The sequence below is a fragment of the Pristiophorus japonicus genome, chromosome 6, assembly GCF_044704955.1.
Source record: "Pristiophorus japonicus isolate sPriJap1 chromosome 6, sPriJap1.hap1, whole genome shotgun sequence".
NCBI lineage: Eukaryota > Metazoa > Chordata > Chondrichthyes > Pristiophoridae > Pristiophorus > Pristiophorus japonicus.
In genome coordinates, this window is record NC_091982.1 from 247,603,172 (window position 1) to 247,618,774 (window position 15,603).

General features: G+C 45.3%; 1 protein-coding gene across 4 annotated transcripts in view; it reads right to left on the minus strand.

Moving 5' to 3' along the window:
• The window catches only part of LOC139266027 (membrane-spanning 4-domains subfamily A member 8-like), a 65,214-nt gene that overhangs the window by 7,728 nt on the left and 41,883 nt on the right, over positions 1–15,603 (minus strand). For all 4 annotated transcript variants that reach the window (XM_070883798.1, XM_070883799.1, XM_070883800.1 and 1 more), the window contains one exon: positions 10,837–10,893. In XM_070883798.1, the coding sequence (XP_070739899.1) occupies positions 10,837–10,893 (57 nt within the window). The remainder of the gene's footprint in view (positions 1–10,836; positions 10,894–15,603) is intronic.

The following is a 15,603-nucleotide window of genomic DNA, read 5'->3' on the forward strand; positions in this document are numbered from 1 at the left end:
AGCTTGCAGGGAACTTTAAAATGGACTGCAAAAGCTTCTATAGATATGTAAAGAGAAAAAGGTTAGTAAAGACAAACGTAGGTCCCCTGCAGTCAGAATCAGGGGAAGTCATAATGGGGAACAAAGAAATGGCAGACCAATTGAACAAGTACTTTGGTTCGGTATTCACTAAGGAGGACACAAACAACCTTCCGGATATAAGAGGGGTCAGAGTGTCTAGTAAGAAGGAGGAACTGAGGGAAATCCTTATTAGTCGGGAAATTGTATTGGGGAAATTCATGGGATTGAAGGCCGATAAATCCCCAGGGCCTGATGGTCTGCATCCTAGAGTACTTAAGGAGGTGGCCTTGGAAATAGCGGATGCATTGACAGTCATTTTACAACATTCCATAAACTCTGGATCAGTTCCTATGGAGTAGAGGGTAGCCAATGTAACCCCATTTTTAAAAAAAGGAGGGAGAGAGAAAACAGGGAATTATAGACCGGTCAGCCTGACATCGGTAGTGGGTAAAATGATGGAATCAATTATTAAGGATGTCATAGCAGAGCATTTGGAAAGAGGTGACATGATAGGTCCAAGTCAGCATGGATTTGTGAAAGGGAAATCATGCTTGACAAATCTTCTGGAATTTTTTGAGGATGTTTCCAGTAGAGTGGACAAGGGAGAACCAGTTGATGTGGTGTATTTGGACTTTCAGAAGGCTTTCGACAAGGTCCCACACAAGAGATTAGTGTGCAAAGTTAAAGCACATGGGATTGGGGTAGTGTGCTGACGTGGATTGAGAACTGGTTGGCAGACAGGAAGCAAAGAGTAGGAATAAATGGGTACTTTTCAGAATGGCAGGCAGTGACTAATGGGGTACCGCAAGGTTCTGTGCTGGGGCCCCAGCTGTTTACATTGTACATTAATGATTTAGATGAGGGGATTAAATGTAGTATCTCCAAATTTGCGGATGACACTAAGTTGGGTGGCAGTGTGAGCTGCGAGGAGGATGCTATGAGGCTGCAGAGTGACTTGGATAGGTTAGGTGAGTGGGCAAATGCATAGCAGATGAAGTATAATGTGGTTAAATGTGAGGTTATCCACTTTGGTGGTAAAAACAGAGAGACAGACTATGAATGGTGACAGATTCGGAAAAGGGGAGGTGCAACGAGACCTGGGTGTCATGGTACATCAGTCATTGAAGGTTGGCATGCAGGTACAGCAGGCGGTTAAGAAAGCAAATGGCATGTTTGCCTTCATAGCGAGGGGATTTGAGTACAGCAGCAGGGAAGTGTTACTACAGTTGTACAGGGCCATGGTGAGTCCACACTTGGAGTATTGTGTACAGTTGTGGTCTCCTAACTTGAGGAAGGACGTTCTTGCTATTGAGAGAGTGCAGCGAAGGTTCACCAGACTGATTCCCGGGATGGCGGGACTCACATATCAAGAAAGACTGGATCTACTGGGCTTGTATTCACTGGAGTTCAGAAGAATGAGAGGGGATCTCATAGAAACGTTTAAAATTCTGACGGGTTTAGACAGGTTAGATGCAGGAAGAATGTTCCCAATGTTGGGGAAGTCCAGAACCAGGGATCACAGTCTAAGGATAAGGGGTAAGCCATTTAGGACCAAGATGAGGAGAAACTTCTTCACCCAGAGAGTGGTGAACCTGTGGAATTCGCTACCACAGAAAATTGTTGAGGCCAATTCACTAAATATATTCAAAAAGGAGTTAGATGTAGTCCTTACTACTAGGGGGATCAAGGGGTATGGCGAGAAAGCAGGAATGGGGTACTGAAGTTGCATGTTCAGCCATGAACTCATTGAATGGCGGTGCAGGCTAGAAGCGCCGAATGGCCTGCTCCTGCACCTATTTTCTATGTTTCTATGTTTCTATGTTACTATTCTGTGATTGTATGATTAAAATTGCACAGAATTTTAAAGGAACATGTTAACCTGTACAGTACCAAAGGAAAACAGACAATTGCTGAGGGATCATGATTAGTGTCTGTGAAACACACTTGACTGTTAGGACGAATAAATACTGTGAAATTTTGTTTGACTGCCTTTGGGGACAGGGGAGTATATATGAAGAGCTTTCCATCAGGACAACGCACCAAGGCCACAGAACGTGACGGGACGGAGATGCGGTCGTTTCAGGGACTCTTGAACTACTTTGGTAACTTCTTACCGGGTCTCAGCATCCTACTAGAACCACTACATGTCTTACTACAAAAAGTGGGCGAATGGGTTTGGGGCAAAATCGAAGAAAATGCCTTTGTAAAAGCGAGAAAATTGTTATGCTCAAACAAATTGCTTGAGTTGTATGATCCATGTAAGCGTTTGGTACTAGCATGTGATGCGTCATCATATGGCGTCGGGTGTGTATTGCAACAAGCTAATAATTTCGGGAAACTGCAACTGGTTGATTTTGCATCCAGGAGTCTGTCTAAGGCCGAGAGAGCCCACAGCATGATTGAAAAAGCGTTAGCGTGTGTCTATGGGGTAAAGAAATTGCATCAATACCTGTTTGTGCTAAAATTCGAATTGGAAACTAACTATGAGCCACTTATATTCCTGTTTTCCGATAAATACCAATGCATCGGCCCGCATCCAGAGAGGAGCGTTCACATTGTCCACATACAACTATGCCATCTGCCACAGGCCAGGCACAGAAACTGTGCCGATGCTCTCAGTAGGCTGCCATTGCCCACCACGGAGGTGGAAATGGCACAGCCCACAGATCTAGCCATGGTTATGGAAGCATTTGAGAGTGAGCAATCACCCGTCACTGCCCGGCAGATCAAAACCTGGACAAGCCAGGACCCCTTATTATCTCTAGTCAAAAGCTGTGTGCTTCATGGGAGCTGGTCCAGTGTCCCAGTGGAAATGCAGGAAGAGATAAAGCCGTTCCAGCGGCGCAAAGATGAAATGTCTATGCAGGCAGATTGTCTTCTGTGGGGCAATCGAGTAGTGGTCCCCAAGAAGGGCAGAGACACCTCCATCAATGACCTCCACAGTACCCACCCAGGCATCATAATGATGAAAGCGATAGCCAGATCCCACGTGTGGTGGCCCGGTATCGATGCGGACTTAGAGTCCTGCGTTCACAGATGTAATACATGCTCGCAGTTAAGCAATGTACCCAGGGAGGCGCCGCTAAGTTTATGGTCTTGGCCCTCCAAACCATGGTCTAGGGTACACGTCGACCATGCAGGCCCGAGCTTGGGTAAAATGTTCCTTGTGGTTGTAGACGCTTCAAGTGGATTGAATGTGAGATAATGTCGGCTAGCACGTCCGCTGCCACTACTGAAAGCCTGAGGGCCATGTTTCCCACTCACGGCTTACCCGATGTTCTGGTGAGCGACAACGGGCCATGTTTTACCAGTGCTGAGTTGAAAGAATTCATGACCTGTAACGGGATCAAACATGACACATCTGCCCCGTTTAAACCAGCGTCCAATGGTCAGGCAGAGAGAGCAGTGCAAACCATCAAGCAAGGCTTGAAGAGGGTATCTGAAGGCTCACTGCAGACTCGCCTAACCCGAGTCCTGCTTAGCTACCGCACGAGACCCCACTCACTCACTGGGATCCCAACTGCTCATGAAAAGAGTACTTAAGACAAGACTCTCATAAGTTCACCCTGATCTACATGAACAGGTAGTGAGCAGGCGGCTTCAACAAAGTGCATACCATGATAGCGCAAATGTGTCACGCGAGATTGAAGTCAACGATCCTGTATTTGTATTAAATTATGGACAAGGTCCCAAGTGGCTTCCCGGCACTGTCATGGCCAAAGAGGGGTGCAGGGTGTTTCGGGTCAAACTTTCAAATGGACTAATTCACTGGAAACACTTGGACCAAATCAAACTCAGATTCACGGACTACCCTGAGCAATCCACCTTGGACCCTACCTTTTTTGATCCCCCAACATACACACCAGCGGCAACCAGCACCACGGTTGACCACGAAGCAGAACCCATCATCCACAGCAGCCCTGCAGGGCCCAACACACCAGGCAGCCCAGCAAGGCCAGCTGCACAGCAGCCCAGCGAGGGCCCAACAAATGATTCAACAACACCAGCTTTCACACCGAGACGATCAACCAGGGCAAGAAGGGCCCCAGATCGACTCACATTGTAAATAGTTACACTATTTACTTTGAGGTGGAATGTTGTTATATGTGAGGACTTGTATTTACTCTATACAGCCACCAGAGGGCTCATTCCCCAGAGTCCCAAGGGACCCCATAATCCCTTGGGAGCACAGGTATTTAAGAAGGCTTCACAGGTTGGAGAGGCACTCTGGAGACCTGCAATAAAAGACTAAGGTCACACTTTACTTTGAGCTCACAGTGTTCACTCTGACTCTTTCTCCATACACTACAGAGAGCATGCAGAAACCAAGCGCAGGCAGCAGAAAGAGCATGCGGCAAACCTGTCCCACACTCCCTTACCCTCAACAACTGTCTGTCCCACCTGTAGCAGGGACTGCGGTTCTTGTATTGGACTGTTCAGCCACCAAAGGACTCATTCCAAGAGTGGAAGCAAGTCTTCCTCGATTCCGAGGGACTGCCTATGATGATGATGACCCCGAAAATTACCCGTTTATTCCTATTCTCTGTTTTCTGTCCCTTAACCAATTCTCAATCCATGCTAATATATCATCCCCAATCGCATGAGCCCTAACTTTTTGTGTAATAACCTATTTTGTGGAACCTTATCGAATGCTTTTTGAAAATCCAAATACACCGCATCCACTGGCTCCCCCCTAATTACTCTGCTAGTTACAACCTCACAAAACTCGAACCGCTTTGTCAAACACAATTTCCCTTTCAGAAATCTGTGCTGACTCTGCCCAATCATATTGTGATTTTCTGAGTGCTCTGTTACCGCATACCTAATAATAGATTCTGACATTTTCCCTCATATTGATATCAGACTAACTGGTCTATTGTTCCCTGTTTTCTCTCTCCCTCCTTTCTTGAATAACATCTTTATGTTTGCTACCTGGGCGGTTCCCCTCCTGCCGGCGAGACGCCTAGAGGAAACTGTCACCGAGGGGAGACCGCCTGAAAAACTCGGCGGCAGCCAGCGGCAGTGGGCGGTATGGCCACCAAATTCGGGCCCATAGGATTCCACAAATATACGGCGCAGATACAGGCCATTCGGCCCAACCAGTCCATGCTGTGATTGATGCTCCACTCGAGCCTCCTACCGTCTTTCCTCAGCTAAATCTATCAGCATAACCCACTATTCCCTTCTCCCTCATGCGCTGATCTAGCCTCCCCTTAAATGCAAAGGGACATTTCCAGAATCTAGGGAATTCTGGAACTTCAAAACAAATACATCCACTTTGTAGCTATGTCTTTTAAACCCTAGGATGTAGACCATCAGGTCCAAGGGATTTGTTGGCTTTTAGATCCAATAATTTCTCCAGCACTATTTCTTTACCAATAATAATTTCTTTAAGTTCTTCATTCTCACTAGACTCTTGGATCATACTATTTCTGGAACATTATGTGTGTCTTCCACCGTGTAGACACACAAATAGGACCCGAACTTGGTGAAAGCTAAAGCCCGCCCAAGTGCCACAACGGACCGCCGAGAGACCGAGCGGTACTTTGCCAGGAAGATTCCTCGAAAAGAGATGGCAGTACTACCCGGCGGCAAAAAACCGACTCACGCCGTGAATCTGGGCGGCAGCGGGCGGGAGCTCCCAATCTCGGTGGCAAATGCGATTCTCACCAAAGTGCCACCGAGGATTGAGACGGGCCCAGGGAGGGGGGAGCAGCTAAAATAAAAATTTACACATAAAAAAAACCCAACTGGAACATCTTCAAGGGGACTCCATCCACATAAACCACTGAAGGAAAAAAATTAAAGAAGTTCACTGACCTTTTATTGCAGGTTTTCTTACTTACCGTTGGGGTTAGACCTGCCTCCACACAGCAGTCCTTCTCCCTGCTGCCACCGACTCCCACCTGCACCAAACTAGCAGCTCAGTGGGTGGGAGGTCACTTACACCAGCGGCCGTCAGTGGGCGGTTCCCAGCGGTACACCCCTCCCACCGGCGAGACGCCTAGAGGAAACTCACCAAGGGGAGACCGCCCGAAAAACTTGGCGGCAGCCAGCGGCAGTGGGCGGTATGGCCACCAAGTTCGGGCCCATAGGATTCCACAGGATATATAGCACAGAAACAGGCCATTCGGCCCAACCAGTCCATGCTGCTATTGATGCTCCACTCAAGCCTCCTCCCGTCTTTCCTCATCTAAAACTATCAGCATAACTCTCTATTCCCTTCTCCCTCATGTGCTGATCTAGCCTCCCCTTAAATGCATCTATGCTATTCACTTCAACCGTTCCCTGTGGTAGCGAGTTCCACATTATCATCACTCTCTGGGTAAAGAAGTTTCTTCTGAAATATTTGTTTAATGTCTGCCATTTCCTTATTCCCCAATATAATTTCTCCTGTCTCTGCCTTAAAGGGATCCACGTTTGCTTTCGCTAATCTCTTCCTTTTTACATATCTAAAGAAGCTTTTAAAATCTGTTTTGTGTCTCTTGCTAGTTTACTCTTACATTCTTTTTTCTCTTTCTTTATCAATTTCTTGGTTATTCTTTGCTTCATTCTAAAATCCTCCCAGTCCCCAGGCTTACTACTCTTTTGGCAACATTATAAGCCTCTTCCTTTAATCTAATACTATCTTTAACTTCTCTTGTTAGCCATGGTTGGACCACTAATCCTGTACAGATAAATGATGGAGCTCCTCATCTCACACAACCTCAGGCATGTGACACCTGCCGAGTCAGGATAAATGACAATTGCACATAAAGACACTGTACAAGGAGATGTGTTTCAAGCAAAGTGATCAATATGCCATCAAACATTTGTTGAAGAGAACTTTGAGTTGGGAATGGCTTTGACTAACTGAGCTCCTAACCCCAATGTTTGAGTGTGTAGACATAACGCTTGCTTGTATTACTCGTGTGGGCTGGTTAATAAAATCTTTGCCTAGTTAAGCCAATGCCAAGCTTTCAAACCTTTATTTGTGGAGTGCGGATCACTCCACATTGCAATCATCTCATCCAAGTTTATACATTTCCTTTGTCAATTTTGGAGGCTTCCTCTCTCCAGTGAGTGCTTCAAGAGGCGGTGTAAGGGGAGCCCTGTTATTAACTTTAATACATTGCTGTATAGAAACATAGAAAATAGGTGCAGGAGTAGGCCATTCGGCCCTTCGAACCTGCACCACCATTCAATAAAATCATGGCTGATCATTCCCTCAGTACCCCTTTCCTGCTTTCTCTCCATACCTCTTGATCCCCTTAGCCGTAAGGGCCATATATAACTCCCTCTTGAATATATCCAATGAACTGGCATCAACAACTCTCTGCGGCAGGGAATTCTACAGGTTAACAACTCTCTGAGTGAAGAAGTTTCTCCTCATCTCAGTCCTAAATGGCCTATCCCTTATCCTAAGACTGTGTCCGTTGGTTCTGGACATCCCCAACATCGGGAACATTCTATCCACATCTAACCTGTCCCATCCCGTCAGAATCTTATACGTTTCTATGAGATCCCCTCTCATCCTTCTAAACTTCAATGTATAAAGGCCCAGTTGATCCAATCTCTCCTCATATGTCAGTCCAGCCATCCCAGGAATCAACCTGGTGAACCTTCGCTGCACTCCCTCAATAGCAAGAACGTCCTTGCTCAGATTAGGAGACCAAAACTGAACACAATATTCCAGGTGAGGCCTCACCAAGGCCATGTACAACTGCAGTAAGACCTCCCTGCTCCTAAACTCAAATCCCCTAGCTATGAAGGCCAGCATACCATTTGCCTTCTTCACCGCCTGCTGTACCTGTATGCCAACTTTCAATGACTGATGTACCATGACACCCAGGTCTTGTTGCACCTCCCCTTTTCCTAATCTGCCACCATTCAGATAATATTCTGTCTTCGCGTTTTTGCCACCAAAGTGGATAACCTCACATTTAGCCACATTATACTGCATCTGCCATGCATTTGCCCACTCACCTAACCTGTCCAAGTCACCCTACAGCCTCTTAGCGTCCCCCTCACAGCTCACACCGCCACCCAGTTTAGTGTCATCTGCAAACTTGGAGATATTACACTCAATTCCTTCATCTAAATCATTGATCTATATTGTAAAGAGATGAGGTCCCAGCACTGAGCCCTGCGGCACTCCACTAGTCACTGCCTGCCATTCTGAAAATGACCCGTTTATCCCGACTCTCTGCTTCCTGTCTGCCAACCAGTTCTCTATCCATGTCAGTATATTGCCCCCAATACCATGTGCTTTGATTTTGCACACCAATCTCTTATTTGGGACCTTGTCAAAAGCCTTTTGAAAGTCCAAATACACCACACCCACTGGTTCTCCCTTGTCTACTCTACTAGTTACATCCTCAAAAAATTCCAGAAGATTTGTCAAGCATGATTTCCCCTTCATAAATCCATGCTGACTTGGACTGATCCTGGCACTGCTTTCCAAATGTACCTCCATTTCATCCTTAATAATTGATTCCAACATTGCCCCCACTACTGATATCAGGCTAACTGATCTATAATTATCCCTTTTTCTCTCCCTCCCCTTTTAAAAAGTGGTGTTACATTTGCTACCCTCCGGTCTATAGGAACTGATGCAGAGTCGATAAACTGTTGGAAAATGATTACCAATGCATCCACTATTTCTCGGGCCACTTCGTTAAGTACTAAGTACTCTGGGATGCAGACTATCAGGCCCCGGGGATTTATCAGCCTTCAATCCCATCAATTTCCCTAACACAATTTCCTGCCTAATAAGGATATCCTTCAGTTTCTCCTTCTCACTAGACCCTCGGTCCCCTAGTACTTCCGGAAGGTTATTTGTATCTTCCTTCGTGAAGACAGAACCAAAGTATTTGTTCAATTAGTCTGCCATTTCTTTGTTCCCCATTTCAATTCACCTGAATCTGACTGCAAGGGACCTACGTTTGTCTTCCCTAATCTTTTTCTCTTCACATATCTATAGAAGTTTTTACAGTCAGTTTTTATGTTCCCGGCAAGCTTCTTCTCTTATTCTCTATTTTCCCCCTCTTAATTAAATCCTTTGTCCTCCTCTGCTGAATTCTAAATGTCTCCCAGTATGCTGTAGAGTGAACTTTGCAGGCATGTCTGTCATTGGGTAACTAATCCTTGCAGCAGTGGTGCGCGATCCAGTTATGCTTCTTATATTGTATTTAACTGACCCTTAAAAGGCTTTTAAAATTACTTTTTACCTTTAACTTCATGGCCATGAGATCCATGCTGCTCAGGAAACCTGAGGCAGGACTTCATTGGCCATTGCTCCAGCTGATTACTTGACAGTTTCAAATGGAAAGTAAAAGCTCCCACCTGATAGATCATCACTGTCCTCAGCCACAAGCTGTTTCTCAGTCTATTTCCAGCACCGATTCTGCAGGCTTTCCACTCTCATCCATTCTCACCTCATTGGAAGAGCTCTCTCACCATTGACAGAATGCTTCTCTCATCTCTACTTCACCTGCCATCTATTCCATTCAGCAAAAGTGCCATTTATACTGTCTCACCTTAGAATCCAACCACGATTATCCCCAACACCAGCAGCACCAGGCTCACTAGCAACACCAACAACAACACCAGCCTTCTCCGCAATCACCTGATGCTGCACAGGACACAGGGCATCAGCACCCGACCACACTGCTGCCAGGGATGGCCTCACCATGGCCAGATTTACTTAATTTGACGCTATACAACCTGACTGCCACATGATGCGCCAGGTTGGCACCACCCCACACCAACACCACAAAGCATCTCGACAACGTCCAAGTCATTCCTTTCACATTCCCCACCATGGCGGAGGGTATCCTTATGTCTCACCATTCACTGCAACTCACTACGCAACTTCCAAAGATGCACACAAATCTGTCCAAGAATGGAAAGTGTTGAAAATAAAGGTTTTAATATTTGATAGAAATTTACATGAACATTAGCTAAAACACCCAAGTGGCTACCCTTGTGTGTTGTTAGTTGGTATGATTGCACTAGGATGAGGGTGAGTATGAGGGGTGACTCATGAGATAAGGATATGATAATGTAGATAGAGAGAGAGGTGGAGGTGCAAGGTCGGTTGGTGTGAGTAAGGATGTGCAGGAGTAGGATCGGGAAGGCAGAGTGATGGGGATGTGATGAGAAGCACTGCAGGATAAAGATGAGTGTGGCTTTGTACTAATGTTTCGTGATCTAATGAGATCATTGAAAGCTTTGCGCCACTGCACCCGATGGCATCCCTGATGTACCTTCCTCTGCCTTGTGCAACCAGGCTGTGTTGGTCACCTGGCAAGGTCTCTTCCATCCATGGGAAGGGAAGAGAACCTCCCTGCATGCTCCTACTCCCTCCATAAGCATTTGGAGGGAGCGATGGAGAACCTGGGTGCAGCCGTGCACCTTTGTGCAGTGTTTTCAGCAGCTCAGCAATCAAAATAAAGTTGCCCATTGTCTTTTTAAGGAAACTGGTTGATGACGTGTCATGAATGATGTCACCAGACCTGCTTCCTCTATTTGGGCTGAGAAATGTCCTAGGGAGGTTGAACAAGCCTCATCAATGTAAATTCATTTACCAGAGCAGGATAGAGGCAGCACTCGGGCTGTTACACGCCACTGACACCTGCCCCCCGCACCCCTCCACCCCTCCACACCTCCATCCTGATGAGGTCAGCAAAATCTTAGCCTGAGTGTGATTTAATAACCAATAACAACATCGTGCTAGTTTGTCATCTTGAGTGATGATACTGAATGTCAAGACCATCCTTTTGAGCAAGTACTTACCATACAATCAGTCGGTGACCTCTCAACAGCTACAGCAAGTGACCCTGCAATAATAAACTATAAAAACACATTTCACATTAGAGAGAAAACTTACAAGTGTTTAACAGCCATTGAAATATAGGATTTTTCTTTTCTAAATTCTCATCCCCTCAACATAAGAACATAAGAAATAGGAGCAGGAGTAGGCCACCTGGCCTCTTGAGCCTGCTCCGCCATTCAATAAGATTATAGCTGATCTGATCCTGCTGCTGCCTATGAGCTATGAGCTGATCTGATCTTGGATTCACTTCCCTGCCCGCTCCCCATAACCCTTTACTCCCTTATCGCTCAAAAATCTGTATGTCCCCGCCTTAAATATATTCAATGACCCAGCCTCCACAGCTCTCTGGGGCAGAGAATTCCACAGATTTACAACTCTCTGAGAGAAGAAATTCCTCCACATCTCAGTTTGAAATGGGCGGTCCCTTGTTCTGAGACTATGTCCACTAGTTTTAGTTCCACCTATGAGTGGAAATATCTTCTCTGCATCCACCTTGTCGAGCTCCCTCATTATCTTATATATTTCGATAAGATCACCTCTCATTCTTCTGAACTCCAATGAGTATAGGCCCAACCTACTCAACCTATCCTCATAAGTCAACCCCCTCAGCTCTAGAATCAACCTCGTGAGCCTTCTCTGAACAGTCTCTAATGCAAGTATATCTTTCCTTAAATACGGAGACCAAAACTGTACGCAGTGCTCCAAATGTGGCCTCACCAATACCCTGTACAGTTGTAGCAGGACTTCCCTGCTTTTATACTCCATCCCACTTGCCTTCCTGATCACTTGCTGTACCAGCATACTAACATTTTGTGTTTCATGCACAAGGACCCCCAGGTCCCTCTGTACTGCAGCACTTTGTAATTTTTCTCCATTTAAATTATAATTTGCTTTTCTATTTTTTCTGCCAAAGTGGATAACCTCACATTTTCCCACATTATACTTCATCTGCCAAATCAAGACTTTGGTTAGACTCTTTCTCCATACTCTCTCTCTGCCTCCCTCTGGTTCCACACTCAGATAGCCATTCTTCCTGTTTGAACGTTGAAAGCATGTGAATGGAGGCAATGAATTGGGCCATGGCTGTGGGGGACATCACAGCTGAGACTGACCCTGTTGGTACTTGAATATTTTTCCGGTTGGAGTCGATGAATAATGATCAGAAGGAGGAACCCAAAAGGGTACCTTGGCCAGTGATCAGCGTGTGTCCGCTGTGGCTCAGTGGGCAGCACTCTCATCTCTGTGTCAGAAGCTTGAGGGTTCAATTGCTACTCCTGAGACTTCAGCCCAAAAATCTAGGCTGACACTCAGTGCAGTGCTGAGGGAGCGCTGCACTGTCGGAGGTGCCGTCTTTCAAAGGAGACGTTAAACTGAGGCCACGACTGCTCTCTCAGGTGGATGTAAAAGATCCCATACCACTATTTTGAAGCAGAGCAGGGGAGTTCTCCCCGCTGTACTGGCCAATATTTATTCCTCAATCAACATACCAAAAACAGATTAGCTGGTCATTATCACTTTGCTGTCCGTGCGCAAGTTGGCTGCTGCGTTTCCCACTTTACAACAGTGACTACACTTCAAAAGTACTTTATTTGCTCTAAATCGCTTTGAGACATCCAATGGTCATGAAAGGCGCTATATAAATGCAAGTTTTTCCTTTTTAGATGAATTAATAGCGTAGATAGAAATAAGTGGAATTGATCTAATAGCCATCATGGTGACATGGTTGCAGAGTGACCAAGTTTGTGAGCTATATATTCTATAATTCTTGCCTTCCTTTTAGAAGAGATTGGCAAAATGGAAATGTTGAGGGGAGGGGAGGGGGGGGGGGGGGTTGGGTAGCCCTGATAATAAAAGATGGGATAAAAACAGTAGAGAGAAAGGATCTTTGCTCAGAAAATCAAGATGTACAATCAATTTGGGTGAGGCTAAGAAGCAACAGGGGGCGGAAAACAGTGGTGGGAATAGTTTGTAGGCCCCCTAACAGTAGTTATAGTGTTGGGCAGAGAATAAATCAGGTAATTAGAGGTGAACATAACAAGGGTCACTTGTCATGGGGGAACTAATCAAACCTGTAGTAATAGTGTGGATGAGGAGTTTGTGGAATGAATTTAAAATAGTTTCCTCGATCAGTATGTCGAAGAACCAACTAGAGAACAGACTAGTTTAGATCTAGTATTGTTGAATGAGAAAGGATTAATTAAGGTAGTAAAGGAGCCACTGAGTGCAGTGATCATAACATGATCGTATTTTATATGAGCTTGAGAGTGATTTAGTAAAGTCCAAAACTAGGGTCTTAAATCTGAACAAAGCAAACTACGTAGGTATGAGAGGCAAGTTTCCTAATGTAGATTTGGAAACTAGATTAAAAGATTCAATCATAGATAAGTAATGGCAAACGTTTAAAGAATTAATCTATAATTCGTAACAAATATATATTCCACTAAGGAATAAAAAAAAACATGGGTAAAGTGGTCCAACCGTGGCTAACAAGAGATGTTATAGTATTAAAGGAAAGGGCTTGTAATGGTGCGAAAAAGAGTAGTAAGCCTGAGAATTAGGAGGACTTTAGAATTCAACAAAGAATGACTAAGAAACTGATAAAGAGAAACTAGAATATGAGAGTAAATTAACAAGAGATATAAAAACAGATTGTAAAAGCTTCTATAGGTTTGTAAAAAGGAAAACATTAGTGAAAGTAAACACGGGTTCCTTAGAGGCAGGGACAGGAGAAATTTAAATGGGGAATAGGAAATGGCAGAGACATTGAACAAATACTTTGTATCTGTCTTCATGGTGAAAGGCCACTGCACCCAGAGGCTCTTTTACTACCTCAATACAAGGAGTCTAGGGAATAAGGCAGATGGGTTGAGGGCACAAATAGGCACATGGGAGTAGGATATTGTAGCTATTACTGAGACATAGCTGAAAGAAGGGCAGGAATGGCAGCACAACATTCCTGGTTACAGGGTTTTCAGACGGGATAGAGAGGGGGATAAAAAAGGAGGGTGGTTTGCAGTATTGATTAAAGAAACAATTACAGCTGTGAGGATGGATGATATGTTAGAGGGATCATCAAACGAGGCAATATGGGTTGAACTGAAGAACAAAAAAGAGACAATGACACTGCTGGGCGTGTACTACAGACCCCCAGTCAGAGGGAGATAGAAGAGCAAATGTGTAGACAAATTTATGAGACATGCGAAAACAATAGTAATAGTAGGGGATTTCAACTACCTGAATATTAACTTGGATAGAATTTAGTGAAAGCTATAGAGGGAGCAGAATTCTTACAATGCATTCAGGAAAACTTTTTTTAGCCAGTACGTAGCAAGCCCAACAAGGGAGGGGGCGGTTCTGGATTAGTTTTAAAGAATGAAGCTGGGCAGGTGGAAGGGGTATCAGTGGAAGAGTATTTTGGTGCAAGTGTTCAGAATTCAGTTAGATTTAGGGTAGTTATGGAAAAGGACAAAGTAATAAATAGACTGGGAGTAAAAGTTCTCAACTGGGGAAAAGTCAATTTTACTAAACTGAATTATAATGTAGCCAAAGTGGACTGGAAACAGCTACATGAAGGTAAATTATTGTCAGAGCAGTGGGAGGCATTGAAGGAGGAGATAGTATGGTCCCACAAAGAAAAAGGGCGGGACTAATAAATCTAGAGCCCCCAGGAAAAAGGCAAGGTTATGACAGATACCGAGGGCTCAATACGGCAGAAACCCGCGAGGAGTATAAAAAGTGCAGTGGTGAAATTAAAAAGGAAATGAGGAAAGCAAAGAGAGGGCATGAAAAAATATTGGAAAGTAAAGTCAAAGAAAATGTGATGATGTATTTCATTGGCTGTCAAGCGCTTTGCAACGTCCTGTGGTCGTAAAAGGCGCAATATAAATGCAAGTCTTTCTTTCCTTAAAACTGCCCTCTTTGACCCAGCCTTTGGACAGCTGTCCTTATATCTCCTTCTGTGGCTCGGTGGCAACCTGCTGAATGCTGTAGCAGTCTGCAAATGTTTAGTATTATTGTGAATGCGAGGGGTCGGATTGTGCTCCTGGGATGTTTTACGACATTAAAAAGGCACTATATAAATGCAAGTTGTTGTTGCTTGGCTCTCCTGATCGAACCAGCAGCAAAACGCGACTGAATAAATAAGTAAGTCATCATCATCATAGGCAGTCCCTCGAAGCGAGGATGACTTGCTTCCACGCCAAAAAGGAATGAGTTCACAGGTGTTTCAATGAAGGGCCTAATATTCCAGATCCCGAACTACATCCTGAAGGGTGGAAGATGCCTGTGAATGGATTTTTTTAACGTGTGGTGACCGTTGTACACCAGCCACCACACGGGCTTGACAGAGCTCGGCCTTTATCCAGTGGCAAGGATTACCCAAGATGACTGGAGACCACCTCTGCTGCACAGACCTAGTGCACACACATATCGCAGTGTGGACTGGCCCGTGCTGCTCCTGGACCCTCGGCTCTTCTGGGCCCCCAACTCACGCCTCTCCTGGGCCCCGATCATGTTACTCTACAATCTCTCACTGACACCGGATGAGCAGCAGCGGGGATAAAGGAGCCAGCCCAGCCCCAAGAAACAGCGCCGACCTCCCGACCTGTGAGGGAACACCAGCAGAGGAGCAGCGGGGCTAAGAGCAGCCAGGCCCCCCCACAGGGAGCAGCTCAGAGAGGGTGACAAAGGCAAAGAGAGCCATTCGACATCACAGGATAGCAGGTGAA